Raw genomic sequence first — 27,389 nt, forward strand, 5'->3', positions numbered from 1 at the left:
AACGATCAGTGGCTACACCATTTTCCCCAGTCCTATGCGAGTGTGGAGCCTTCAGGTGTCTCAGATCACACACGTTGTTGGGTTCGGTTAGAGACTCCCACGCCGGGAAATAAACGTCCATTTAAGTTTTTTAACTTCCTTGTGGATCATCCGGACTTTCTTGACACTGTTGCCACGGTATGGGACTCCACTGAGACTCTGTTTCACTCCACTTCGGTGCTGTATAGGTTCCATAAAAAGCTAAAGCTCCTCAAACCAGTGCTGCGTAGACTTAATAAGAATAAGTTTGGCAATATACCTCAAAGAACTCGGGAAGCTTTCGATGTACTCTGTGATAAGCAAAAGATAGCGCTGCAGGACCCCAATGAAACTACCTTTGAGGAAGCTGCAGACGCCATGACAAACTGGAACCATTGGGCTGCGATAGAGGAGAATTTTTTGCGCCAAAAGTCCCGGATCACTTGGCTGCAACATGGAGACCAGAACACTCTATTCTTTTTTAAAATCGTCCAGAGTAGAACCTCTTTCAATATGATAAGGCGCCTCAGCCTACCTTCTGGAGAGATACTTACTGATCTTCATCAAATCAAACTGACGGCTGCTGCACATTTCGAAAGCTTCCTCCAGCAGAGTCCTGTTCATGTTACCGCCAGGACTGCTCCAAATCTGTCTGAACTCTTGGATTTCCGTTGCCCTGAACACACTGCTCAGCTTCTCATTCACCCTGTTTCTGAGGCCGAGATAAGAAATGTGTTGTTCTCTATGCCATCTAGTAAAGCTCCAGGACCCGATGGTTTCCCGGCTGAGTTCTACCGTGCATCGTGGGATATCATCAAACAAGACTTTGTCATAGCAGTCCAGTCTTTCTTCATGTATGGATTTCTGCCTAGAGGTGTTAATGCGACAATACTGACGCTTATACCTAAACATGGGGATGCTAAGGAGATCAAGGATTATCGGCCTATCAGCTGCTGTAATATCTTATACAAAGTGATCTCTAAGATTCTCGCAAACAGGCTCAAGGTGTTGCTTCCGGACCTGATTGAACCGAACCAGTGTGCTTTTGTTAAGGGTCGGCTGCTGCTTGAAAATGTTCTTTTAGCCACTGAACTTGTTAAAGACTATCACAAGCAATCAATCCAGCCTCGAAGCGTTCTCAAGTTGGACATCTCGAAGGCATTTGATTCTGTAAACTGGTCTTTCATCATGAATACCCTCCACGCGCTGGGCATTCCGGATATGTTTATACACTGGATACACACATGTCTCTCCACTGCTGCTTTCTCTGTTTCGGTTAATGGTGAATTGGAAGGCTTCTTTGGCAGTGAGCGTGGCTTGCGACAAGGATGCGCTTTGTCTCCGTATCTATTCGTCATTGTGATGTTAAGAGTTTTCAAGGCTCCTAAGACAAATGTTGTAGTATAAAAGATTGTCGAACCAGTTCTGAGGGATATCAAAGCACTGAGAATGCAAGTACTCACTTAATCTAAGTGCAACCAATGATTTAGATGGGTTTTAAACTACTACTAATACTAGAAAGCAATAACAGAATGATACTTTCTTGACTAAGGGAAAAGAGAACTCATGGGCATAGGGATTAGACCTTGGGTGATCAAATATCGAACTAAGGATGGCAAACGATCAATCAAACTATCAACCTTAAGCCTAGACACAATTCTAAGCAAGCTCTATGTCTAGATGAATGCTCATTTGCTAACATATCTCAAACATCAAATGTCTTTGGTTGAATAATATGAAAGCAATCATTACTAACAAGTCTATTAGCTATCTTAGCATCTTTAACAACAAATGTCTTTGGCAAAGTATACTAAAAGCCTAGGAGAGTTGTCTCAGACATTTCATCAAACACCTTTTGGGTGGGAAATGTCTATTGATCAACTTTTGAGTGGCCAACTCAGAAGATGCATTATGAATACTCTACTAGTAAGGAACAAGAATGATCTACACTAAAACATCCTAGAACTAACCTAATCACCCTTAATCTCCCTAACCCATGAATTCAAAATGTGATTACTCACTAATCTCCATGATTCCTCTTAAACCCATATTGGATTTCAGATTAATCATGTAGAGAAGTAGATAAGAAATCAACAAGAACACAAGAACATAACAATCAAAATCCAAGAGATGAACTTCTCCAGAGAGTTTTTGTGTATTTCTCAATAGATCAAAAGATCATCTGCCTCTGGTGGCTTACAAAGTATTAAAACATAGGTTTTTAGAAGTGCAAAACGTGCCTTCAAATTGCAAAAAGGTCCCCGAGAAATTGTAATTTTCGGCAGCAAAATAACGCGGAGCGACTTGCAGGTGTCGCTCCAGCAAGTCGCTCCAGAGCCACTTTTAGTGTCTCCGACGGCACAAACGCGAGCGACCTTGGTGTGTCACTCCAGCAGGTCGCTCTGAACATCGGGAGCGACTTCAGCACGTCGCTCTGGAAGGTCGCTCCAGGGTCAAATATGTGTGTCTCCGGATGTGAAAACGCGAGCGACTTCGTGCAGTCGCTCTGGATGAGTCGCTCCGGGATGTGGTGCACAGCGACCTCATGTAGTCGCTCCAGGCAGTGCTCGTCCAAAGACCACTCTAATCACCTCCTTTGAGCTCCAAATGCACCCAAATGTCTCCAGAAACTCCATGTGGTACTCAAATACCTGATAGAGACATATGTATGCAAAATGCAACCTAGACATGGCTAAATCCTAATCTATATGATGAAAATGCACATGAATAAATGGATAAGACAATGTAAATATGCAAGATATCAACTCCCCCAAACTTGTTCTTTTACTTGTCCTCAAGTGAACTTTCTAGAACTCATAGGGAGAGAGGTTTGAAGGTGGGAGCTCATAGCCAAAAGAAACACAACTAGCAAACACAACTAGCACACTCTCTTATCACACTCTAGCTTCTCTAGGCCTATCTCAACTCTTTTTGCCCTTACACTCATCATCAAGCATCCACACATTCACATCAACCAACTATCATATTCATTAAGCATAAAACATCAGGTGAATTCTTGCAAATGGTCAATTGGTCTGAATCATTTGGTTGAGTAAAAGGGAAGGCTTTTATTCTAGTGAGTCAAGAGGTTTAAAATCCATGATCTTTTTAAAGTGGTTTACTCTCAAAACAAGTAGCCTTGACATTGCACATAATATATCTAAGAAAGTGACCAACTCATGCATACAATGCTTAATCTCCATTGTTCTACCATTTTCCCAAACATACAAATCACACAATCATTTCCCAATGTCAAACTCAACTCACATCTCTCACCAAAAGATCCTAAGAACATCAACTCTTTCTCTTTGAAATCTGCAAAGGATTTTTCACAACCTCAAAACATTTATTAGCTCCTAACAACTTTGCTAGCCCCCTTTTTCTTTCTTTTCTCTTTTTTTTTTTCGTTTTTCTTTTTCCTTTTTTTTTTTTTAGGCTGGGGGCCAAGACTTTTCAAAACTTGAGCTAGAGGCTTCTATACTGGTCCCAATAAAACAATTCACTTAAGCACAAAGAGTCTATTCTTTTCCTTTTTCATTTCTCCCAAATCATAATCACAACACTCACCCCCACCTATAGCTAGACAATAGAGTGCCCAATCTAGCAAGAATGAAGATCAAGCATTGTCGTTCCCGATACTCTCAACATTATGCACATGTAAGACTTTCTGAAGAAGTCCTCACTCATCAAACAATGAAAGCTAAAAAGGAGGGAAGGGTTTTGGGAGTGGTCTACCACTAGAGTTTGTCAAAATAAGATTGGAATAAAGGATGTGACAACTCAAGTGTGTATAGCCATGACTCAGTACACAAGGGACCATGAGCAAGAAGCATTAAGTTCGTTCAGTTCAAATAAGGTTGTAGTTGGCTTCAAAGACTGAGTTTCAGCAATCAACAAGTTTCAGGAAAAGTTTTCAAGGCTTGAAACATACAAGTCTTTTTGAGAGGTGCATAAACTACTCCGGTGCAACGTAGTGTTCTTTACAAGGCATTTAAAATCATTGCTTCCAATGCAAGTGAATGCAACCTATATGCTCTAGACTCTCCTAGAAATGCAAATGATGCAAACTAAATGATTGAATTTTTTTTTTTTATATGCAAAAAGATATGCAATGCATGACTCAATGAAACAACATCAAAGCAAACATGATCAAATACTTGGTACCTCCCCCAAACTTGAGTTACACAGTCTCTGTGTAAGTGAGAGAGAGATACCCAAAAGACAACTAAAATGCAAAGTATGAACTGGTATATACAAGGGAGTGTGGTGGGTACCTTCTATGGGGAATGAGTAGAGGGAGATGCTCCCTCCTCGTCGTCCTCAGGTGGTAACTCTTCAAGGTGCTCATCAGCAGGAGTGTCCATCTCTTCAATGTAGAAGGCTTGCCCGAACACAGTTGGTTTCCTCATTTTCCCCTTGATGTCAAAGTGGAGGATGTTCTCTTTACCCAAATGGAGATCAATTGTGCCTTCTTTCACATTAACAATAGCTCCTGCTGTAGCTAAGAATGGCTTTCCTAGAATCAATGGGTCTTGAGCCTCCTCACCCATCTCAAGCACCACAAAATCTGTAGGTATCTCATACCTTCCAATCTTCACAGGGAGGTCCTCTAAGATGCCCACAGGATACTTCACTGAACGATCAGCTAACACCAGAGAGAGTCTACACTTCTTGTACTGAGTGAATCCAAGCTTCTTTGCAACAGACAAAGGCATCAAGCTGACACTAGCTCCCAAATCGCAGAGACATTTCTCAAATACCATAGGTCCAAGAGCACAAGGTAGTGTCAAGCTTCCTGGATCCTCTAACTTCTCTGGAACATCAAGCCTCTGGATGATGGCACTGCACTCATGGGTAAGAATCATCATGCCTTCCATCTCCTTCTTCTTTGCAGCTACAGCATCTTTCAAGAACTTGCTGTATTGAGGAATCAACATAAAAGCATCGATGATGGGCATTGCAACCTGAGTTTCACTCATTTGCTTCTCAAACAGAGCCTTGTACTTCTCTAGCAGCTGCTTCTTGAATCTACCAGAGAATGGAAGTTTGGGTTCATAGGGAGGAGGAACAAAAGAACTCTCACTTGCTGGAGTACCAACTTCACCATCTTTTACTGTCTTCTTCTCTTCTCCAACCTTTCCTTTACCTTTGGCTTCCACTATCTTCTCCAAGATCTCATCATTGATCTTCTCATCAACAATCACCACTTCATCATCTATGTTGATGGCAACCCCCTCACCTAGTTTCTCAGCATCCTTGGTGAGGGTTCTAGGAGGTAACTGCTTACCACTCCTAAGGGTGATAGCTTTGGCCTCCTTGGGGTTTTGGTCAGACTTTCCAGGTAGAGATCCTTGCTGGCGATTCTGGTGAGTGTTCATGGAAGCAAACTGATTCTCTAAATTCCTGACTGTAGAAGCAAGGTATGAGAATTTGTTGTTGAGCTTATTGTAGCTCCCATCAATCTTGGTATGAAGGTTCTTCAACTCATAACCAACATGCTTCTCACTTCTAGTCTGAGACTCCAAGATTTGCTTCAGTAAGGTATCAGTGCTGCTCTCTTGAGGAGCAGAGGAACCAGACGAGGGGTTTTGCTGAGGCTGATAGCTGCCTTGCTGGTTATTTCTAGGCGGATAACCACTCTGTTGGTTGTTGGGATAGGATTTCTGTTGGTAGTTGTTGTACTGAAAGTTGGGCTCCTTTTTGTACCAGCTACCATTGTTGTTAATGAAACACAACTCCTCTTGACCTTCCAAACCCTCAACCTCATTGACAGCAAGTGGATCTTCCTGCTTGGAGTTACCAACAAACTTCAGCTGCTCTTGGGTGGCTTTTTCAGCAATGAGTAGATCGATCTTGTCTTCCAAAGCTTTGATCTCTTTCCTCGTCTGCTTATCATCTGTTCTACTTCCTCTGTCGTGGTCTCCACTGTAGACTGCATCACTCTTTACCATGTTGTCAACCAGCTCTTCTGCATCCTCCTCAGTTCTCCCCAAGAAGAACCCATTGCTAGCTGTATCCAGTCTGGCTCTGTACTTAGGAAGAGCACCACGGTAGAATGTGCTCAGCAAGCTCTCCTTAGAGAAACCATGGTGTGGGCATTGAGCTTGGTAGCCCTTGAATCTCTCCCAGGCTTCACTGAAGCCTTCCAAGTTCTTCTGTTGAAAGCTGGAGATCTCATTTCTCAGCTTAGCAGTTCTTGAAGTTGAGAAGAACTTCTCCAAGAACGCTTTCTTGCAGTCATCCCAAGTGGTGATAGAGTCGCTGGGTAGAGACTTCTCCCACTGCCGTGCCTTATCCCCCAAAGAAAAAGGGAATAGCTTGAGCTTTAAGGCATCTTCGGACACACCATTGGTTTTTGACAACCCACAGTAGCTGTCGAACCTGTCCAAGTGATCAAATGGATCTTCTAGAGCCAAGCCATGATACTTGTTGTTCTCGATCACGTTGAGGAGTCCTGATTTGATCTCAAAGTTGTTGGCTGCCACAGCGGATGCTCGGATTCCCAATCTATGACCATGAATGTTGGGGCGGTCATAAGTGCCAATGGGTCGAGCTGCTCGCTGTTGGTTTGGTGGAACGTTGTTAACTCCATTGGCGGCAGCATCATCCTGAGGTATGTCTCCCATATCAGTATCCAATCTCTGCAAGTGAGCCTGTTGCTCTTCTTCTCTTCTCTTTCTAGCACACTCTCTCTCTCTAAAGCTCTAATGTCTGCAGCTCTTGGAACTAGGTTTGATGGACCCCTGCTCCTCAAGTTCATACACCTGTAGATTAAAGGGAGGTGAAGAAAGAGAATTAGTAACAAAAGAAAATAAAAATGACATAGTCTCAAGCAAGTGACTAAATCTCAATGTTAAAATCTACTCAGAATTTGGCAACGGCGCCAATTTGATGTTAAGAGTTTTCAAGGCTCCTAAGACAAATGTTGTAGTATAAAAGATTGTCGAACCAGTTCTGAGGGATATCAAAGCACTGAGAATGCAAGTACTCACTTAATCTAAGTGCAACCAATGATTTAGATGGGTTTTAAACTACTACTAATACTAGAAAGCAATAACAGAATGATACTTTCTTGACTAAGGGAAAAGAGAACTCATGGGCATAGGGATTAGACCTTGGGTGATCAAGTATCGAACTAAGGATGGCAAACAATCAATCAAACTATCAACCTTAAGCCTAGACACAATTCTAAGCAAGCTCTATGTCTAGATGAATGCTCATTTGCTAACATATCTCAAACATCAAATGTCTTTGGTTGAATAATATGAAAGCAATCATTACTAACAAGTCTATTAGCTATCTTAGCATCTTTAACAACAAATGTCTTTGGCAAAGTATACTAAAAGCCTAGGAGAGTTGTCTCAGGCATTTCATCAAACACCTTTTGGGTGGGAAATGTCTATTGATCAACTTTTGAGTGGCCAACTCAGAAGATGCATTATGAATACTCTACTAGCAAGGAACAAGAATGATCTACACTAAAACATCCTAGAACTAACCTAATCACCCTTAATCTCCCTAACCCATGAATTCAAAATGTGATTACTCACTAATCTCCATGATTCCTCTTAAACCCATATTGGATTTCAGATTAATCATGTAGAGAAATAGATAAGAAATCAACAAGAACACAAGAACATAACAATCAAAATCCAAGAGATGAACTTCTCCAGAGAGTTTTTGTGTATTTCTCAATAGATCAAAAGATCATCTGCCTCTGGTGGCTTACAAAGTATTAAAACATAGGTTTTTAGAAGTGCAAAACGTGCCTTCAAATTGCAAAAAGGTCCCCGAGAAATTGTAATTTTCGGCAGCAAAATAACGCGGAGCGACTTGCAGGTGTCGCTCCAGCAAGTCGCTCCAGAGCCACTTTTAGTGTCTCCGACGGCACAAACGCGAGCGACCTTGGTGTGTCACTCCAGCAGGTCGCTCTGAACATCGGGAGCGACTTCAGCACGTCGCTCTGGAAGGTCGCTCCAGGGTCAAATATGTGTGTCTCCGGATGTGAAAACGCGAGCGACTTCGTGCAGTCGCTCTGGATGAGTCGCTCCGGGATGTGGTGCACAGCGACCTCATGTAGTCGCTCCGAGAAGTCGCTCCAGGCAGTGCTCGTCCAAAGACCACTCTAATCACCTCCTTTGAGCTCCAAATGCACCCAAATGTCTCCAGAAACTCCATGTGGTACTCAAATACCTGATAGAGACATATGTATGCAAAATGCAACCTAGACATGGCTAAATCCTAATCTATATGATGAAAATGCACATGAATAAATGGATAAGACAATGTAAATATGCAAGATATCACATTGCCATAAATGTGTTGTCACTAATGATTAATAAGGCGGCTCTCTCTCAGCGAATCGGGTTTCACCCTTCCTGCAGTAAGGAAAACTTAACACACTTAAGCTTTGCGGACGACTTTATGATCTTCACTGATGGTTCAGCTGCTTCACTGAGGGGTGTGTTTGAGGTCCTCTCAGATTTCGCAAGCGTCTCCGGCTTGGTGATAAACCCAGCAAAATCTTCTATCTTCATGGCCGGCCGTATTACTCAGGAATTTAAGGATGAGGTCCTACGGCTAGGCATACCAATAGAGTCCCTACCTGTGAGATATCTCAGTCTTCCTCTTACCACAAAAACAATGACCAGAACAGATTATGAACCATTGATTGATCAGATCCGCACGCGTCTTGTGTCATGGTCTAGTCGTTCTCTATCCTATGCAGGTCGTCTCCAGCTTGTTATAACAGTCATTGGCAGTATTACAAACTTCTGGTGCTCTGTCTTTCGTCTTCCCAAGAGATGTCTGAGTACCATTGAAGGGATGTGTGCTGCATTCTTATGGTCTGGGTCGCCAAATACGCATACGAAGGCAAAGGTTTCTTGGGATGATGTTTGCAGACCGAAGACTGAGGGAGGTTTGGGCATACGACGCCTCACAGACACTTTACGAGTCTTTGCGCTTAGCTTGATATGGCGATTGCTCACTAATTCTGGTTCTCTGTGGGTAGCCTGGGTGAAGGCTTACTTGTTGCATTCTCACAGCTTTTGCAGGCTCTTGGATATGGCGCAAGCTGTTGAAGCTTAGGGACCACGCTGCTTCATTTTTACGGTCTGAGATAGGTAATGGTAAGGCCACCTTATTCTGGTTTGATAATTGGCTTAGAGTTGGGAAGCTTCTCAATATTACAGGAGATATAGGAACACAAGTTTTAGGCATCCCTCGCTATGCGACGGTCTCAAAAGCGGCCTCTGGGGGACAATGGAACATTCGTCGGTGTCGTGGCTATTACCTACGGGCGATGATAGCCTGCATCAACTCTGTTCCAGCTCCGGCGGAGGACGCGGCTGCCGATCGTCGTCTATGGCGCCACGGAGATGAGGAGTACAAACCGGTCTTCTCTAGCAAAGCAACATGGGAGCAACTACGGGTCCACCACCCAGAACTCTCTTGGTGCAAAGCTGTCTGGTTTCAACAAAGCATTCCTCGGTTTGCTTTCATCACGTGGTTAGCTTTTCAGGACAGACTATCTACAGGAGCTAGGAGTCGAGCTTGGGGTTGTGAGCAACCGTGCCTCCTCTGCGGGGAACCGGACGAGACTCGCGACCACTTGTTCTTCGCCTGCCCTTACTCCTTTACGGTATGGATCGAGCTAGTAGGTTTCCTATTGGGCTCTCGTGTGAACCCCGACTGGGCTATCACCGTCGCATCGATCATGTCCCCTCGCCGGAGGGAGATTGATACATGTCTCCTGAAGCTTGCTCTCCAAGATAGTATCTATAGTCTCTGGCGCGAGAGGAACACCAGACGCCACCAGGGAAATCCCCTTAGCGCAGCCCAAATGGTCCGATATATCGACAAGACCATTAGGAACAGGATCTCCTCCCTACGAAAGCGGAAGCCAAGCTTCTACAGCGACATGATGCAGAGATGGCTAGCTCGGACCTCTTCTCAGCAATCGTAACTTAATTTTTTTCTGGAAAATTTGTGTTTGTTTCTCTGAAAGCATAAACCTGAGTGGCCTGTAATTTTTTTCTTTTGTTGATAATCAATTTAAAAATTTCAACAAAAAAAAAATATAACATTTGTAAGAAAATAGTTGTTAAACTTCTATCAAATTTGGAACATATAAAATTAAGACTTAAATTTGTAAGAAAATAAAATGAAAATATAAATTTGATGAAACTTATAAGAAATTATAAATCGGTTTAAGTTTGTGTATATTTAAACAACGCCTGTATGCATTTTTTATTGTTTTCAGAAATAAATATTTATTTTGTCTAAGTGATAATATATATTCTACAGTTTTTCCCGTGTAAATATTTATTTAATATGAAATTTATAAACATAATAATTTTATAGTTTATATGATTAATTTTATTTTATCATGTACATCGTCAATTGTATCATCGCCATTTTTAGAATATGACATGTGCATCAATACATAGTTTTTTTGTTTTTTGGATTAAAATTTTAATGTAATGTATAATAAATCGTTTTGTATACATGGTAAGATGGTAAATAATTATAATGGTGTATATAATCCCCTTATTGCTAACAGAGAAATATTTAAAGGAGTAATCTTTAATGTGTAACTTAATTACAAGCATGCTGAAGTGGCAGCCTTAGAATCCATATCAGTCTAACAAATTAATTCTCCTTGCTTTACTAGACTACTAGTGGTCTGTCTGCGCTACGCGCGGGGCGGCTGTTTTTTGTTGTAATTTGAACTTTTTTGATGTACCATATTTTTATTGATAGGTAGTATTTTGAAAGTTTTAGTTATATGTTAGATGATGAAGCAATATATGGATCTATGGTCTTGCTAATGGTTTTATGGTTTAAGTAATGTAGATAGATAGTAAGAAAGCATATAGTTTGTTTCCGTAGTTGTAATTTTCGAAGCATATAGTGCATATATCGTTTTTTTCTTTTGTAGTTGGAGGCCTATTTGTTTCCTCTAGATCTGTGATGATAAGATCGACGTCAAGTCTTGCAGTTGCGTTTTGGTTGTAGTCCCTGATGGTAAGAGTAACTTGGAGATCATTACTTATGGTATTGTAGCCGTTTGGTAGCTTATTCATCACGTATTCAGTAGTCTCTTAAATAAGTAAGGTTGAGTCTGGGTTGTGAATGTGATGGTATGTTAGCATGAATTCCATGTACCCAGTTGTTGAGTATTTTAAATTATCTTAATTGTCAATGATAGACGATAACTGAAAATCAATGATAGAGTTATTGTGTGTTGGGCCTGTGGATGTAGACTTATAGTGTTTGTCATGGATTTTCTTCTGTAGATTTTGTTTGGTGTGAGAACTGATAAGAGAGAAGTGGCTCCTTATTCATTGTGTAGTATTTTGTGTAAGGATAAGTTGTTGTAGCTATGTCTTATAGAAGGTGAGTTAAAAAAAAATTCTTTATTTCTTTAACCATTTAGTTCAAAGGTCCATTTATTCAGGGGCGTTAACATTTTGAGTCAATGGTTTGTGATAAGTTTGTTGTTTTGTTTACGTTGAGTTGTTACTTATTTCAAAAACCATGTATAATAATGTGTAGTGTGTATTTGTATGAGAGCTGAATAATATTTGTTATTTTTTTGTATTTGCATGATTCTCATAATGAGGTTTTTCTTAGTATAATAGATGTTTCGTTTGGAAATATATTTTGTTTGTTTTTGCAGACGAAGTGTATGCTTTAGTTATACCGAGAACACACACACTTTATGTTTCATGTAATGTTGTTTTTATATACGTAAGTTCTGTTTTGGTTTTTGTGAGATAGAATGAGGGGAATTTTGTTAAACTTTGATAATGAAAATAGAAATACTGAATGTATATGTTTGTGTATTTTAAATATATAGATATAGGTTATACCAATGGGGTTTGCCTGTGGATAATGTAAACATAATTATATTATTACATGACGGATAAAGGGTTTGAGTAACCATTTTTAAAGCTGAAAAATTTATGGAATCCACGCGTTAGTCATGTATTCAATACATTTTCATATATGTTTTGCTAATTATTCAAGACAGAGTTAAAACAACGTGAATTTTTTTGGGCAAATTAAAATTACCTCTTTTTAGCTTGTTTTCCATTTATTTTTTAAAATCAAAATATAGAAACCATAGAATCTAAACTTTTTGAACATGGAAATAGATAAACTGGTGGAATTGATCCCTTCTCTATAAGGATACAATAACCCACTTATTAACTTAGCTGGAAATTAAGGAATAAAAAAGAAAGAGAGCATAAGAAACTGGATTGATTGGTCCTCTCAATCGCAAACGTCTTGTTCGTCTAAATAATGAAAACAAACTTGGACTGTCTCTGGCTACGCATGGATTGTTTATTTTTTTAATATTTATTTTTTGCATTCCTTTTTTAATGTTTAATTATAATTCAAATTAAACAAATAATATCGGTTCATGTAACCGGATCGTTACAATAGAAGCTATGCCCTACAAATCTATGTTGTAAGTGAAGATGGACGACGACAAGAAAATCAAAGCAGCAGTAGACATGATCAACAATTTACCAGATGTGATCCTTCAACACATAATCTGCTATATTCCGATCAAAATAGCCACCAGTACTTTCCTCTTGTCTAGACGATGGAGGCATGTATGGTGCAATATACCTTCGCTCACCTTAGATGTGGATACGCTGACTGCCGCTTCAGTAAACAAAACCCTAATTCCTATCTGACGTTTCAGTAGTGGGTAAATGAGATCACGAGCCTTAATCATCTTGTTAACCAACCATGAGTAGTTACTGCTTGTGTTAATTGTCCAGTAGTTAGAAATGTCTCCTCTTAGAATTACCTCCTTGAACCAACAGACCCACACAGAGTTCGGGCGAAAGAAAATCATCCAGATAAGCTTCAATATACAAGCGAGGTTCCAGCTATGAAGGTCTTTGACACCAATCCCCCCTAATCTTTGGTAAGTGTTACTGTCTCCCAACTCACTCGTGCTGTGTTGTGGCCTTTTCACTGCTTCCTTTCCACATGAATAGACTACAGAGAGAATTGATTCTATTGATGTATGATTTTGGCAGGATAAAACTCGAGCACCAGAAGGTAGAGACTCCAGCTATCACCGTCTTGATCAGGAGCAATCGTCCAGCAAACGAGAGAGCTTTAGCTGACCAAGTTTAGAGACGTTGCTTGATCTGCTGTAGGAGGGGCTCACAGTTCTCCAAGTTTAACGTCTTTGTACATAATGGGACCCCGAGATATCTCATAGGTAAACTACCACATGGCATACTAGTTGATGCTTGTATTGCAGAAATTTCTTCTCATGTTAGTCCATATGCAAAGAAGCTAGATTTTTGTAAGCTCAGCGCTAGTCCTGATCTTTTTTCAAACTCTTGCAGTATCTGGAGAACCCTCTGAACAGACTCTCGAGACCCATCAATGAAGATCAATAGATCATCTGCAAATGAGAGATGTGTCAACTTCGTCTTATGGCACTGGTGATGGTAAGATAAATATCCAGACCTTGCTTCTTTATCCAACATCAGTGACAGGTAGTTCATAGCAATGACAAAAAGGTAAGGAGATAGTGGGTCTGCTTGCCTTAGTCCTCTCTTACCTTTGAAGAAACAACTCACCGTGCCATTATACCCCACCATAAATGATGTTGTGCAGATGCAAGCTTTCAGCAGCCGAATGAAGGGAGCAAGGAGGAGCAGGCTCTCCAATGCTGCAAAAATGAAATCACAAGAGAAGGTGTCAAAGGCTTTGGCTATATCGACCTTGATGGTAATCTTCTTAGACCCTTTATTTTTATGATAGCCATTCACCAGTTCGCTCGCCAATACTGTATTTTCTATTAGCAACCTTCCCTCCACAAAGGCTGTTTGGTTTGGCAAGATTAGTTGGTGTAGAATAGGCTTAAGACGTCTCACCAGTAGCCGTGATATAAATTTATAAAGCGTATTCAAACAGGAGATGGGTCGATAGTCTGATATTCTAGATGCACCTATGAATTTAGGAACCAAAGACATTATTGTTGAGTTTGTGGTTTTTGGCAGGAAACCTGAGTTGAAGAAATCTTGTATTGAGTTGATACATTATGTGCCTAGCAGTGTCCAAGAAGCTTTTAAGAAACCATAGGTTAGTCCATCAGGCCCTGGCGCTTTATTTGGGTTGAGAGAAAATATGAGCTTAGTGATTTCTGCATTTGTAGGCATCAGGAGTATGGAGTTCGTCTTCTGTTGGCTGCAGGTGAAGGGTGTAAGACTTTGAAACCAGTTAGACGAGGAGTACCATATCACGGAGAGGAGGTCTGGGCCGAGGACAGCCTTAAAATGTGAGATGGCGTGAGCGCTCATCTCCAATGGATCGGTAATGGTAACACCTGACAGTAGGAGGAACGAGCGAATGGCATTAAAGCTTGCTCTCATCTGGCAAACACGGTGGAAATATGTAGTGTTGAGATCTCCTTCTCTGAGCCAAGTTATCCTAGACTTTTGTTGAAAGAAGCATTCCTCAATCTGTCTCAAGAATTGCCATTTCAGGTTCAGTTCGTGTTCTTCAGCAAAAGTTTGTGGAGTTGGGTCTGTTAAGGCATGTACCTGCGCATGTTGTAACAAACGGTAATATTCATTAACTCTTTGTTGGATATTTAAGAAATTTTCTTTATTAAGAGTTTTGAGACTCCTTTTTATGCTTTTCAGCTTCCAACACAGAGTTGCAAGGTTGGCAGACACACTTCCGGCGAGCAACCACGCATCAGTAACAACCTCCAAGAAGCTCGGGTGTTTGGTTAAGTAGTTTAAGAACCGAAAGGGTTGGGTTCCAGCTTTAGGGAGTTGGAAAGCAAGGTTAATAAGGCAGAGGGTGTGATTAGAGGGGGACAGTGGAAGAAAGGTGGCAGTGGCATTAGGGAAACTGGTAAGATAGTCACTGTTGATTAGGCATCTATCAAGTTTCTTTGCAATAGGAGTAGCATTACGATTGTTTGTCCATGTGTGAACAGGTCCATAGAATCGAAGATCAAAAACCCCCATCTGGAGCAGACTGTCACGGAATTGGAAAATTTGAGGAGCATGTCTATTGTGAGAGAAGGAAGAATGCTCATGGCAGTGGAGAATTTGATTAAAGTCGCCTCCTATCATCCATGGCCTTGCGTCTAGGGCATGAGCTGAGTGCACATTCAATAGCTCAACCCAAAGGTCAGTTCTCTCTTCGCTAAGATTTGACGCATAGATGGCAGAGTAGATGATAGGGGTGCAATTAGGAAGCTCTAGTTCACAAGTAATCATTTGCCTTGACTGTGAGATGACTCGAACTTTTGCAGGGTCCGTCCAAATGAGCACGATTCTCCCGTCCTCATCAGATAGGTAATTTGATATATAGTGCCAGTCTTTAAATAGAGTAGACATCAAGAGGGGTAGAGATACTTCCTTTATATGTGTTTCCAAAAGAGCACCAAAAATAGGTTTATAACTAAAAAGCCAATCCGAAAAAGTCCGATGTTTAGCCGGGTCATTTAAACCACAGAGGTTCCAAAAAAGAGTTTTACACTCATAGGAAGAAAAAAAGGGATCTCCAATAGACTGGAGAGGTTAGTATCATTTAGTAGCAGCAAAAAAAAGGTTCTTTGTAGAGGGATCAAGGAAAGGGGAATTAACAAGATAGTTTAAGGTGCCAATCTCAGGGAAAAGTGGGGCAGGGGATGGTTTCAAAGATTGATAGGTGACTTTTAGAGGAGCAGGGGGGAGAACGTAGGGGAGGAGCGGGTTCTTTTAAGTGAGGGCTTTTTTGGCTTGTCAGAGGGAGTTTCAGTAGTGGATGAAGGAATTTTATGAATTGGAGTGGGGACAAAAGAGGGAGACGTAACTGCTGAAGGGGTAGTGGGAAGAGAGACAGAATGGGTAGATGGTGGGGACTGAGTGATGATGGGTGTAAAGGACTTCTTAACAACATACTGCTTACTCTTTGCAGCAGTAGCTGGAGTTTTTTTCAAGTTTTCTGAAACTTTTTGCTTCGCTTTTTCTCCAGGAGCTCTTGCCATAGGAGGAAGATCCTTAAGTGGAGGATCCTTAGGCGGTGTAAAGAGCAAGCAATTTCTGACAACATGACCAAGCTCATGACAATGAAAGCACGTGGGAGGCAACCATGATAATCCACTTGAACCTCAACTATCTCACCACTCTGTCGTTGGAATTCAACTACCGTTGGGAGCGGCTTTGTGAAATCCACTTCCACTTTGACATGAAATAAGGTAAGACTCACGAGATTTAAGGTGAAGCCATCTGTTTCTTTAGGGTCACCAATTAGTCATGCAACCAAACTAGCTAAGACCTTGTTGATAACGTAGGTCTAGGAGAACACCGGTGAGGTGAGTAGCTTGGATATTATAGGCATAGAACTTGTAAATACGGTATATTATTATTAAACCATTTTTTTTGCAACTTCGACATTCAAACTTTGGGAGAAATCAAATTTCTTAAAATGTAAACTAGATCTTTTCCCGCGCCCCCGCGCGGGTGTTGGATTTAACTTGCGTTCAATGTAAATTTATAAACCATAGATTTTATAAAATGTCCATTTATCTTTTTATGTTTAGTAAAATCTATTTAGAGTATAATATATTATATTATAATAAAGATGTTTGATAATAATATTTTATCTGTGCGTAATATTATATTTTTTAATTTTATAACTTGATGCAATTTGATCTAATTGTAATATTCATATATTAACCTATTGATTTTTTTTGTTTATTTATTTAAAAATGGTTTAATTTTTTACAATAGGTTTTTATGAATTATTATTAATTTTATGATATTTGGTTTTCTTGAAAATTGTATCGTAGCAGATTAATATATACTATATATTACAGTTTTTTTTTCAGCAAAATAAATAACAATTCATTGTAATTAATTAATTAAAAATTTTGATTTTAAGTGAAGTGGCAGATTTGTAAATAAGAAAGAAATACAATGACTAAATGTGTAAATAAAAAGAAATATTTAATCTGCTATCCATGTTTCCAAACAATTCTCATTTAATCTGCTATCCAAAATTCAAAACGACAAAATCTGTAAATGAGAAAGAAATACAGTGACTAAATATGTAAATTGAAAAAATATTTAATTTGCTATCCTTGTTTCCAAACAACTTTAATCTATTATCTAAGTTTCCAAACAATACCAAAAGGTACTTCATTTTTAATAATATAGATACAAACACTCTTTTATCTTTTCATGTCCATGAGATTAATTCAAGAATCAAATTATTTTTCTATCAGCACGATTATAAACGTTAAAATGATTTTAGCGACCCTAAATTTGCATAAATAATAAATATATGATATTAGTTTAAAAAAAAGAAGAAGATATATATGCTATATCACTAAGGAATATCATGTTTAATTGAGCTTTTTATTATGTATTACAGATCTCGTATGTCTACAACTTTCGTAATCTACTGAACTAATCTCTATCAATATTCGATGCATAACATATTTTAGCCTACTCCTGTGGATCTGTAATTCTGTATGAGTCTCGATGAGTATTGAGATCGAAAGGTGGTCCTGTTTGGAGGTGGTGTACTGTAGGTCTTGGGCCCGCATAGAGAAGTTAGGTCGCCGTTTTTAAAACAACTGCACATTGTCATATTTGTATTTTCCAATCTAATTTAGTTTACATCTAAAAAATACTAACGGCGTCATTTGCTATTTTCTAGTACATTTTAATATCTATAGATTAAAAACAATAATTTGTGTAGACTATTATGCCTAGCTAGTCGTCCTCGGTTTATTTGATTACAATTGGTAACATGAGTTATTTCACATATCATTCATGAGGATTAGTCTAAACCTCAGCTTTAAAACTTCTTTGATTACTATATATTTTAACTATATATTTACGTATACAAATTCCATCAGAAATATGTAAAATAGAGTATATAATATAGGTCCACAAATCCACAGAATTTAAAAAGTCAAAACATATTTTTTAATGGAATGAGGAGCTCAATTGTCTTCTTTCATTTTTCCCGATCATCACAAATGTCAGAAGACTTTATACAAAAGAGAAAAAGTGATTGGCGTTAAATAAAAACGAAAAAGAAAAAGACAAAAATAGAAACCTCGTGAACTTCGTAAAAACACTTAACGGCGTTTAACCGAACTCAACGTGACTCCGTTAATGGTTTCATTATCGGTGGTGAAGTGAGACACCTCCTCCTTCTCAACTTAACTCTATGTGACTTCTCTCTCTCTCTCACTCTCTCACCTCTTATCTTTCTCATTCTCACTCTCTCACACTGTCCCTCTCTCTCTAAACTTAAAAAATCGCTTGAATGACTTGATCACACTGCACAAACATGTAAGTTCCTGAATGCTCATTTATACATATATGTCTAACTTGTATGCATCTGGATATGTTATATATAAACGCAAAAATCTGCACGTTACAATGTTACACATTTTGGTTTTGGCTACTTCTGGAATTGTTTTTGCTTTTGCAAATTTAAAGCTAATTTGAGAAACTTTAATTAAAAGCATATTTTGAAAGAATTTTTCAGTATTGATAGAGCTTATGATCAAAGAGTTTTGCCGGAAATGGGGAAGAAAGGGAATGGTGGATGGTTCTCAACGGTGAAGAAGAAGGTCTTTAAGTCCTCTCCTAAAGACTCGAAGGTATATCCAAACATACCTTCAGTTATTACATTCATACATTTCTCATTAAATTGCAGCATCGTAACTCGATGTACTACAAACATATAAGAAGAAATTTGGATCTAAAACTTAATCGAAAATACTAATTATAGCCATTTTACCCAAAATAAAGAAAGAATCTATAGTTATCAAAGTACACATGTGTAACGTTTTAATTAATTTAAGCACTTCTAACAAAACAAAACTTGAAGAGTAAGATATATATGCCCCATAATTGTTTACTTAAATAATAAGTAATTTTGGTTTAATGTCTTTTTCTTCTTGAATCGGGCAATATGCATGTTAGATATCCATATCTTAAAACATTATTATGCATACGTAATGTACTAATGATATGCACTGAATTTATTAACCTGATATGTTACAAACAAATTAACGCATTTTACACGGCACTATCAAGAGAGTGACAATTCTATTTATTTATTTTTGTTGTTGTTGTTGCAATATAAACCTTTTTTGTTTGCATTATTTAAGTAGTGGACGTAAGATGCATTTATGTATATACTTTAGCTTAAAAAGGGGAACAAGTAATACGATCGTTCATCTTACATGACAAGTTGAGTCAAAAATTAAATGTAAAGACCGTAATTATGAATTAAAAGCCGAAAAAGATTGGTCCCCTTTTGAAAGAGATGGACTAAGGAGGCTCCTCATAAGAGCATTGATATATGATTTTCATGACACCTAAAACAAATCTTTTTCCTTTCTCCCCAAATTTCATGTGCATTGCTTTGTTCCCTCGCCATCACTCCACCCATTTATTTCCCCACCTATAGATATATGTATGTTTATGTCAACTTGTAACTACATATATGCATATCTTCACGTTACTATAGTATAGTCCTTTTATTTACCACTATCCAAACGTTTAGCCCCACAATCTTTACCACTTTCTATTTATTTTGGATCTCAACTCCAACGGTCTAATCCTTTATGCCATTAGCATTAATGGTCTCCCAAAGAATTCTCATACAAAAAAAGAAGTGAAAATGAACGAAGTAACTATAGTAGTTAACTAGTTATAGTGAAGACTGAAAAGGTTGAAAATTTTGGACCTGAAATAAAAAGCTAAAAGGAAGTAATATGCCCATAAACTTGTAAAGATTAAAATATTTCAAATGATGTATAATTACTACTTTCTCTGTTCCTAAAAGATTCATATTCTAGTTTTTTCATACATTTTAATAAAACACATTAAATTTGCATAATTTTTTGTGTTTATCTTCTTTCTACAATTTTAAGCCAATAAAAAATCAAATAGTGCAATTAAGATTTTTGAAGTTTGCAATTAGTTAATAAAACATGCATTGAAAATGTAAAAAATGAATCTTTTAGAAACAAAATCTTTCTCTAGAATATGTATCTTTAAGGAACGGATAGAGTATTTCAAAGTTGATTTAAACATATGCAGAGAGAGAACAACATTAGCAACAGCGACGCCAACAGGTGGCAGCAGCAAAACGACACGCAAGAAGTCGTGTCTTTTGAAAAGTTTCCGGAGGAAAGTTCGCCGGAGATCTCCCATGACGTCGAGAGCATAGCTTCTACTCCGGCACCGGCTGTTGGAGAGAGAAAACATGCCATGGCTATGGCCACGGAAGATGCTGCTAAAGCTGCGGTTGCGGCCGCAGAAGCCGCGGCTAAAGTCGTTTGTCTTGCCGGCTATAACCGCCTAACAGAGGAAGATACTGCCGCAGTGCTCATCCAATCGCACTACAGGGGTTATTTGGTAATTTAGATTCCTATTTTTTTTTCTGTAAATAAATATTATCTCTATTCTACAAATATATCACACACTATAAAAATAAACTTAAATACTAAAGAACATTTTTTAATTTCCGAAGTTTTGTTATAAAAAAAATCAGAAGTTTAGTTTAATTCTAAATAATAATTGTTTTCAATTAATGTAGATAAAATAGGTAAACATGTAAGAAACTGTTTTGAAACACACAAATTTTTTTTGGAAATACACAAAACACACACAAAAATGTTTCTGTGGAAAAGTAAAAACTTTCAAAACATCTATATCCTTATCATGTGGAACGGAATGAGTAATTTCAACTCTCATCACGATCATCAGTATGATAAAAACTTATTTAGAATTAAATAAGTTACCATCGGAATCGAAATATATTTGGCTACTATGTTTAAACCGGTATTAACTGATATTTGTATACAAATTCATTGAAAACGTAGCTGATTTATTCATTGTAACTTGTAGTTGCAAACTAGTAGTAAACCAGTAATCTTAAGAAACAACCGGTTTATCCAAGGTTATGACCGTTTGTTTTTTATGTTTTCGTTTTTCTTTCTTTATCTATTGTAGGCGAGACGAGCACTTCGTGCCTTAAAAGGACTAGTTAGGCTACAAGCATTGGTACGTGGTAACCACGTACGTAAACAGGCACAAATGACCATGAAATGTATGCAAGCTCTAGTTCGTGTCCAAGGCCGAGTGAGAGCCAGAAGGCTCCAAGTGGCTCATGACCGGTTTAAGAAACAGTTTGAAGAAGAAGAGAGTCGATTTATGAAGGAAAAATCGAACAAAGGTACGTACAGAAATGTTTAGAAAAATTTTCTAGGATAGGTTTTTTTTTTAAGTTTTTGTCACAAAAATAGTATTCAATGAGAAAAATAACCAAAAAAGTTTTATTAAATAATAAAAATATATTTATATACTCTAAAGTTAACTAATCTAGACTTAAGGTTTATAATTGATGGATGAGTTTTTGAGGATATGGTCTCAAATTTTAAAACTAAAAAAAAAATAGGTATTTTGGTTATTTTTCTTATTGAAAACTATTTTGTGACAAAAACTTAAAAAATACTATTTGAGAGAATTGTAATGTTTATGGTGGATATTATATATTCATGCATTTCTGATGGTGAACATAATATTTATAATTGTATGGTTTTGTAGGATCTGCGAATGTCCAAACCGAACGAGAAAAAAAGAAGAAATTACACGAAGTGAACGGAACCAGCCTGTACCAAACTCCAGGAAAGGTAATGTGGAAAAAACTTGGGTACTATGTTCTACAATATTGTCTTATAAGAAAGTACTATATTGTAAACTATTAGTTAATTGTATTTTGAGTATAAACAGGGAAAAGAGAAGACTCAAGAAATGATGGAAAGAGAGAGGGCCCTTGCTTATGCATACACCTACCAGGTTGGACATCTCTCTTTTTCCTAATAACTTTTACTCTCTCAAAATAGCCTTCTAATTTTTGATAAAATTAAGTTGGACAATATTTTCATACGTGACATCTGAAATATATGGAAAGAAAAAAAATTACAAAAAATAATATATATGTACTATTTATATCTTTAACATCTTTACTTACACGATTTTGTTTTCAAATTGAAGCGGCAAATGCAACACACAAATGATGGCGATGCAATCAGATTTTCAGTCAATGGGCCTGATAGAAGTCAATTAGCTTGGAACTGGCTTGACCATTGGATGTCTTCCCGACCATACACAGGCCGTCAAACCGTACCTGGTTCCAGTCCCGGTCCTGGTCAGTACAATCCTCCTCCATATCCACCTTTCCCCACAGCTGCAGCAACCACGGCTGGTAACACCACACCGGATGATGTATCGGAGAAAACGGTGGAAATGGACGCGACCACTCCTACTAGCCTCAAGGACAGGATAATCGGTCTAATTGACCGAGAGTATATAGAGTTAGGAACATACAGACAAGCCCATAAGCAACGTAAAAGCCCAACCCGTATACCAAGCTATATGGCTCCAACTGCATCTGCAAAGGCTAAAGTTCGTGACCAAGGCACTACCGTCAAGCTTCAAGGTACTTCTTTTATTCCAAATTGGAACTCGTCGACCAAACAAGGTTCGATTAATGGGTCGGGTTGTGGTTCGTCAAGTTCTTGTGGAGAAGTAATAACCGGTTATCCCGGTCTCAGGAGTCCTAACCCCAAAACGGACATCCGACGTAAACCCGTTAGTCCTAGTCAAAGTCCTACCGGATACGGGAAGAGAGGCTGGAGGCATGATCATTAGAAGAAGTATCTGAATCTTTTTTTGGTTTCTTGGAATAAAAACTTAACGTATGTGTGGTTGGTTATCTGAATATATAACTTATTTGATAAAATTGTATATGACATGAATAAACGAACATATTTTCTCTAGTTGGTCAGAGCAATATGTTATGAATGAAATACTCTCTCTTTAAAATATTGTTTAATTTTATTAACCAAAAGTAATCATTGTACAAACGTCTCATAGCGGTGAAGTAATCATTGTACAAACGTCTCATAGCGGTGAATCACAGCGTCAATCCAGTACAACAGTTACAAATAGCATAAATCTGTTATTCCAACTACAAATGTATTTATGTCATTACTTCGTTACACTTCACTCTTTCGATCCAACTGATCCACACTGAAGTTTTACTTGTTAGTGCAAGATGACACAACAATAAGTAATGCAGAAAGTAAATCAAAGAGACAAATCACACAAGCACACCAAAGCTTTTATTAGAATCTTCTTTAAACAATCTTCTTTAAACAATCTTTACAAGACTTGCTTATTCAGCTTTAACACGTCAGTGTTAACACCCTAACACACGCTACTGAAAGATCCTAAGCTACCGCTTATGTCTCTTCTCCGTCAAGTACTTCAGCCACTGCTTCATCACGACCCAAGAACACCTCCAAGAGCTTCTCTCTCTCTATAAGATCAACCTCAGTGTCTCTGTCTCTATACAGACGATCCCATAGCTATCTTATAGTTATTCTCCATGTCCCGAAACCCTAGTCTCCAAGGCAACATGTATGGACATCTTCCATAACAATAAGTGCAACTTTCCTTTTCTTGGAATGCACTTATTCCTCTTTCTTTAAGTCATAAACTTGCTCCTCAAGTTTATTCCTCTTTCCATATCTCCAAGATACTCCCTTGCTCTCCAAGTCTACACGACTCCAGCTCAGCATCTTGACTCCACATGGTCTTCACCACTCACTACGACATCTGCTTCAGCAACTACGTCAGCGACTACTTCAGGGCAGACATCTTACAAGCTTTGTGTGCCGATCAAGCACAACACTCTTCTCGTTCAGCAACCACGTTGCAACCACGTTCCTCACATAGAAACTTTTATACCAAATGTGCTTTTCTCCCCCACGAAATGTGCACCACACCATGCTTTTCTCCCCCATGAGATATGCATACTAAGGACCAGAACATCACCATTCTCCCCCTGCTTGATTGCATACTAAGCAAAAACAGATGCTTAGATGTCAAGCCTTACAGACCCACCGTCTGTTTCTTCATGTATAATCATGACACAGCCCCTGCTGCAGCGGAATAACAAGCACTGCATCACGATCTGACGCACCTGTCGAACTACCCTTCGACCAGCTTCTGTTGAGGACCAGGCTTCCTTCATGTGTCATCTCCTTGGCCATAAGCCCTTCCCCATCCGCACCGAGTGCCCTCTGCACTCGTTGCTATTGTCTTGGAGTGATTTCACACCCCTGAATATCATCTCGCACCACTTCCTGACGCACTTCAATCTCCTTCCCTTTTGTGTCACAGACAACTCCGTGTCCTGACTCCACGCTTGATGCTTCTTGACCTTCCTGAAGATCACTCCTAACAGAGCTGCATCCATCTTCTGATGTCTCATTCTTGATCCCATCAAGTAAGCCACTCTTGGCTAAAGACACCTTTTCAGCCCTCCTGGGCTTAGAGAACGTCTTGTTCACCTTCTTGACCATGTTTCTGCTCTTCTCACGAGCAAAACACTCTACCTTCTTGTGTCCAACCTTCCCACATAACCAACAGCACATCCGATGCTGCTTCTTGCTTGGCCTGACACAGCTGCTGATGCACCGATCAGTCTCCTTCCTTGTACCAGCTGCACAACCATGCTTCAGAACCTCCTGTCTGACCTTCATGTTGTTGCACTGATGTACTACTTTCGGCTTGTTACTCACACCTACGCGCTGTAGAACTTCCTGCCTTACTCCCTGTCGTACGTCCCGACGTACTTCCTGACAAGCTCCTTTGGCTCCACTTTCTGATGTGCTCCCATGCACGAAACGTGGCAACCCCTTCTGTTGTACTTCCTTAGTACTCTCAGCTCCTCGATATCCCAGGCCCCACTTCGCCTTGGCTGGTTGACCCATTGAGAGTATCTTATCCAACTCTTTGGATCCACTGTTGAGCATCCTGATCTGTTTGCGATTCTCAGCCAAATCACGTTCCAGCCTCATTGCTTTCTCACGTTCATCAGTAGCAACCTCTCTCAGTTTGCTAACCTCCTTCTCCAGAGACTCATAATTCCCATTTACAGCAGCAAGTTCTTCAGCAAGATCTTCATATTATTCACGGCTCTGCACCAGATCATGTTGCAACCTCAGATTCTCATTCTTGAGATTCAACCACTTGTTGTGCATTACTTGATAATCCTCAGAGTCTGTACTGACTTCTGAATCCGAGGATTCACTGGATTTCTCCCTGCGTGCACCAAATGCAACCATATTCTTCATCACCTTTCCATCTTCTTCAGACTCTGAATCATCAGACGACTGCAATGGAACTCCTTTCTCCTTCTTTGAGTTTGGACATTCACGCCGTGTGTGTCCAACACCTCTGCACTCAGAACACTTAAGTTCTCTCCGTTGTGCTATAGGACAGTCAGTCTTTATATGACCAACACCTTCACACTCATAGCATTTAATCGTTCTCTTCTTCTGCTATTGCCACGATCACCTCCCTGACAACCATACTGATTTCTCTCACCAGAGGAATTCATCATCTTACTCAGATTCCTAGCCAACATCCCCATGGCATCTTCAACATTCGGAGATCTATCTCCATCTTTATCAGCAGCAAGAGCTATACTCCTTGATGCACCACCTGACGTAGAGACTGAACTATTGTCTGTCTCCATCTCTTGTGCCTTCAGCATACCCACAAGCTTGTCAAACTTGAGCTCATCCGTGTTTGTAGTCATCTGTAAGACCGCCTTGTGAGCTCCAAACTTCGTTGGAAGACAGTGTAGTAACTTCTTTACCAGCTTCTTCTCCTTGTACTTCTTCCCAAGTACAAATGCTTCATGCGCCATACCACTCAGTTTGGCACTAAAAGTCGCCACATAATCATTATCAGACCACCTGAGATTCTCAAACTGCGACCCAAGATGATCTAGACGAGTCCTCTTGACACTCTCATCTCCTTCAAATGAATTCAGCAGGATCTCCCATGCCTCTTTAGCTGAAGTACTCCCCTGAATCAGCTGAAACTGCTCTGCTTCAACAGCTCCGAAAATCACCGACAACGCCTTTGCATTAAATTTTGATGCATTGCATTCTGCCTCTGACCAATCCTCTTTTGGCTTAGGCTTCTTCTCACCTCCTGTGACTATGGTAGGCTCCTCCCAACCAATCTCCACAGCTGTCCACGCATCTTCATTGATTCCTCGAATCATCTGCTTCATGCGAGCCTTCCAATGACCATACTGGTCCGCATTCAACACGATCGCCTTCTGCACAGAAATAATCGTGTCCATCTTCACCTTCAGGATCACACCAGTAACTTAGGTGACCCGCTCTGATACCACTTGTTAGTGCAAGATGACACAACAATAGGTAATGCAGAAGGTAAATCAAAGAGACAAATCACACAAGCACACCAAAGCTTTTATTAGAATCTTCTTTAAACAATCTTTACAAGACTTGCTTATTCAGCTTTTACACGTTAGTGTTAACACCCTAACACACGCTACTGAAAGATCCTAAGCTATCCGCTTATGTCTCTTCTCCGTCAAATACTTCAGCCACTGCTTCATCACGACCCAAGAACACCTCCAAGAGCTTCTCTCTCTCTATAAGATCAACCTCCGTGTCTCTGTCTCTATACAGACGACCCCATAGCTATCTTATAGTTATTCTCCATGTTCCCGAAACCCTAGTCTCCAAGGCAACATGTATGGACATCTTCCATAACAATAAGTGCAACTTTCCTTTTCTTGGAATGCACTTATTCCTCTTTCTTTAAGTCATAAACTTGCTCCTCAAGTTTATTCCTCTTTCCATATCTCCAAGATACTCCCTTGCTCTCCAAGTCTACACGACTCCAGCTCAGCATCTTGACTCCACATGGTCTTCACCACTCACTACGACATCTGCTTCAGCAACTACGTCAGCGACTACTTCAGGGCAGACATCTTACAAGCTTTGTGTGCCGATCAAGCACAACACTCTTCTCGTTCAGCAACCACGTTGCAACCACGTTCCTCACATAGAAACTTTTATACCAAATGTGCTTTTCTCCCCCACGAAATGTGCACCACACCATGCTTTTCTCCCCCATGAGATATGCATACTAAGGACCAGAACATCACCATTCTCCCCCTGCTTGATTTCATACTAAGCAAAAACAGATGCTTAGATGTCAAGCCTTACAGACCCACCGTCTGTTTCTTCATGTATAATCATGACACAGCCCCTGCTGCAGCGGAATAACAAGTACTGCATCACGATCTGACGCACTTGTCGAACTACCCTTCGACCAGCTTCTGTTGAGGACCAGGCTTCCTTCATGTGTCGTCTCCTTGACCATAAGCCCTTCCCCATCCGCACCGAGTGCCCTCTGCACTCGTTGCTATTGTCTTGGAGTGATTTCACACCCCTGAATATCATC

The 27,389-nt window shown here is 39.5% G+C and overlaps 2 protein-coding genes and 1 non-coding gene across 4 annotated transcripts; 2 read left to right on the plus strand and 1 right to left on the minus strand.

Annotated features, from left to right (window-relative positions):
• Window positions 1-6,099: 6,099 nt before the first annotated feature.
• Window positions 6,100-6,206, plus strand: LOC125576044. Its single transcript, XR_007314578.1, has one exon. It is a non-coding gene; the product is annotated as a small nucleolar RNA R71 (small nucleolar RNA).
• Window positions 6,207-14,096: 7,890 nt separating this feature from the next.
• Window positions 14,097-15,290, minus strand: LOC106429849. The gene has a single exon (XM_013870619.1). It carries the CDS (start codon window positions 15,288-15,290, stop codon window positions 14,097-14,099), a length of 1,194 nt encoding a protein of 397 aa, XP_013726073.1.
• A 2,839-nt stretch (window positions 15,291-18,129) lies between these two features.
• LOC106429871 (protein IQ-DOMAIN 21-like) lies at window positions 18,130-22,870 on the plus strand. 2 transcript variants are annotated; one of them, XM_048781851.1, is made up of 7 exons: window positions 18,130-18,362; window positions 18,562-18,676; window positions 20,127-20,444; window positions 21,042-21,264; window positions 21,636-21,721; window positions 21,822-21,887; window positions 22,086-22,870. In XM_048781851.1, the coding sequence occupies exons 2-7, from the start codon at window positions 18,599-18,601 to the stop codon at window positions 22,740-22,742; spliced, it is 1,428 nt and encodes a 475-aa protein (XP_048637808.1). In that variant the 5' UTR covers window positions 18,130-18,362; window positions 18,562-18,598; the 3' UTR covers window positions 22,743-22,870. The 2 variants fall into 2 exon arrangements, with proteins under 2 accessions (XP_048637808.1, XP_048637809.1); XM_048781852.1 differs by having other exon boundaries at window positions 18,210-18,362; window positions 18,552-18,676.
• The last annotated feature ends 4,519 nt before the right edge of the window (window positions 22,871-27,389 follow it).

Source organism: Brassica napus, chromosome A6 (assembly GCF_020379485.1).
Source record: "Brassica napus cultivar Da-Ae chromosome A6, Da-Ae, whole genome shotgun sequence".
Lineage (NCBI taxonomy): Eukaryota > Viridiplantae > Streptophyta > Magnoliopsida > Brassicales > Brassicaceae > Brassica > Brassica napus.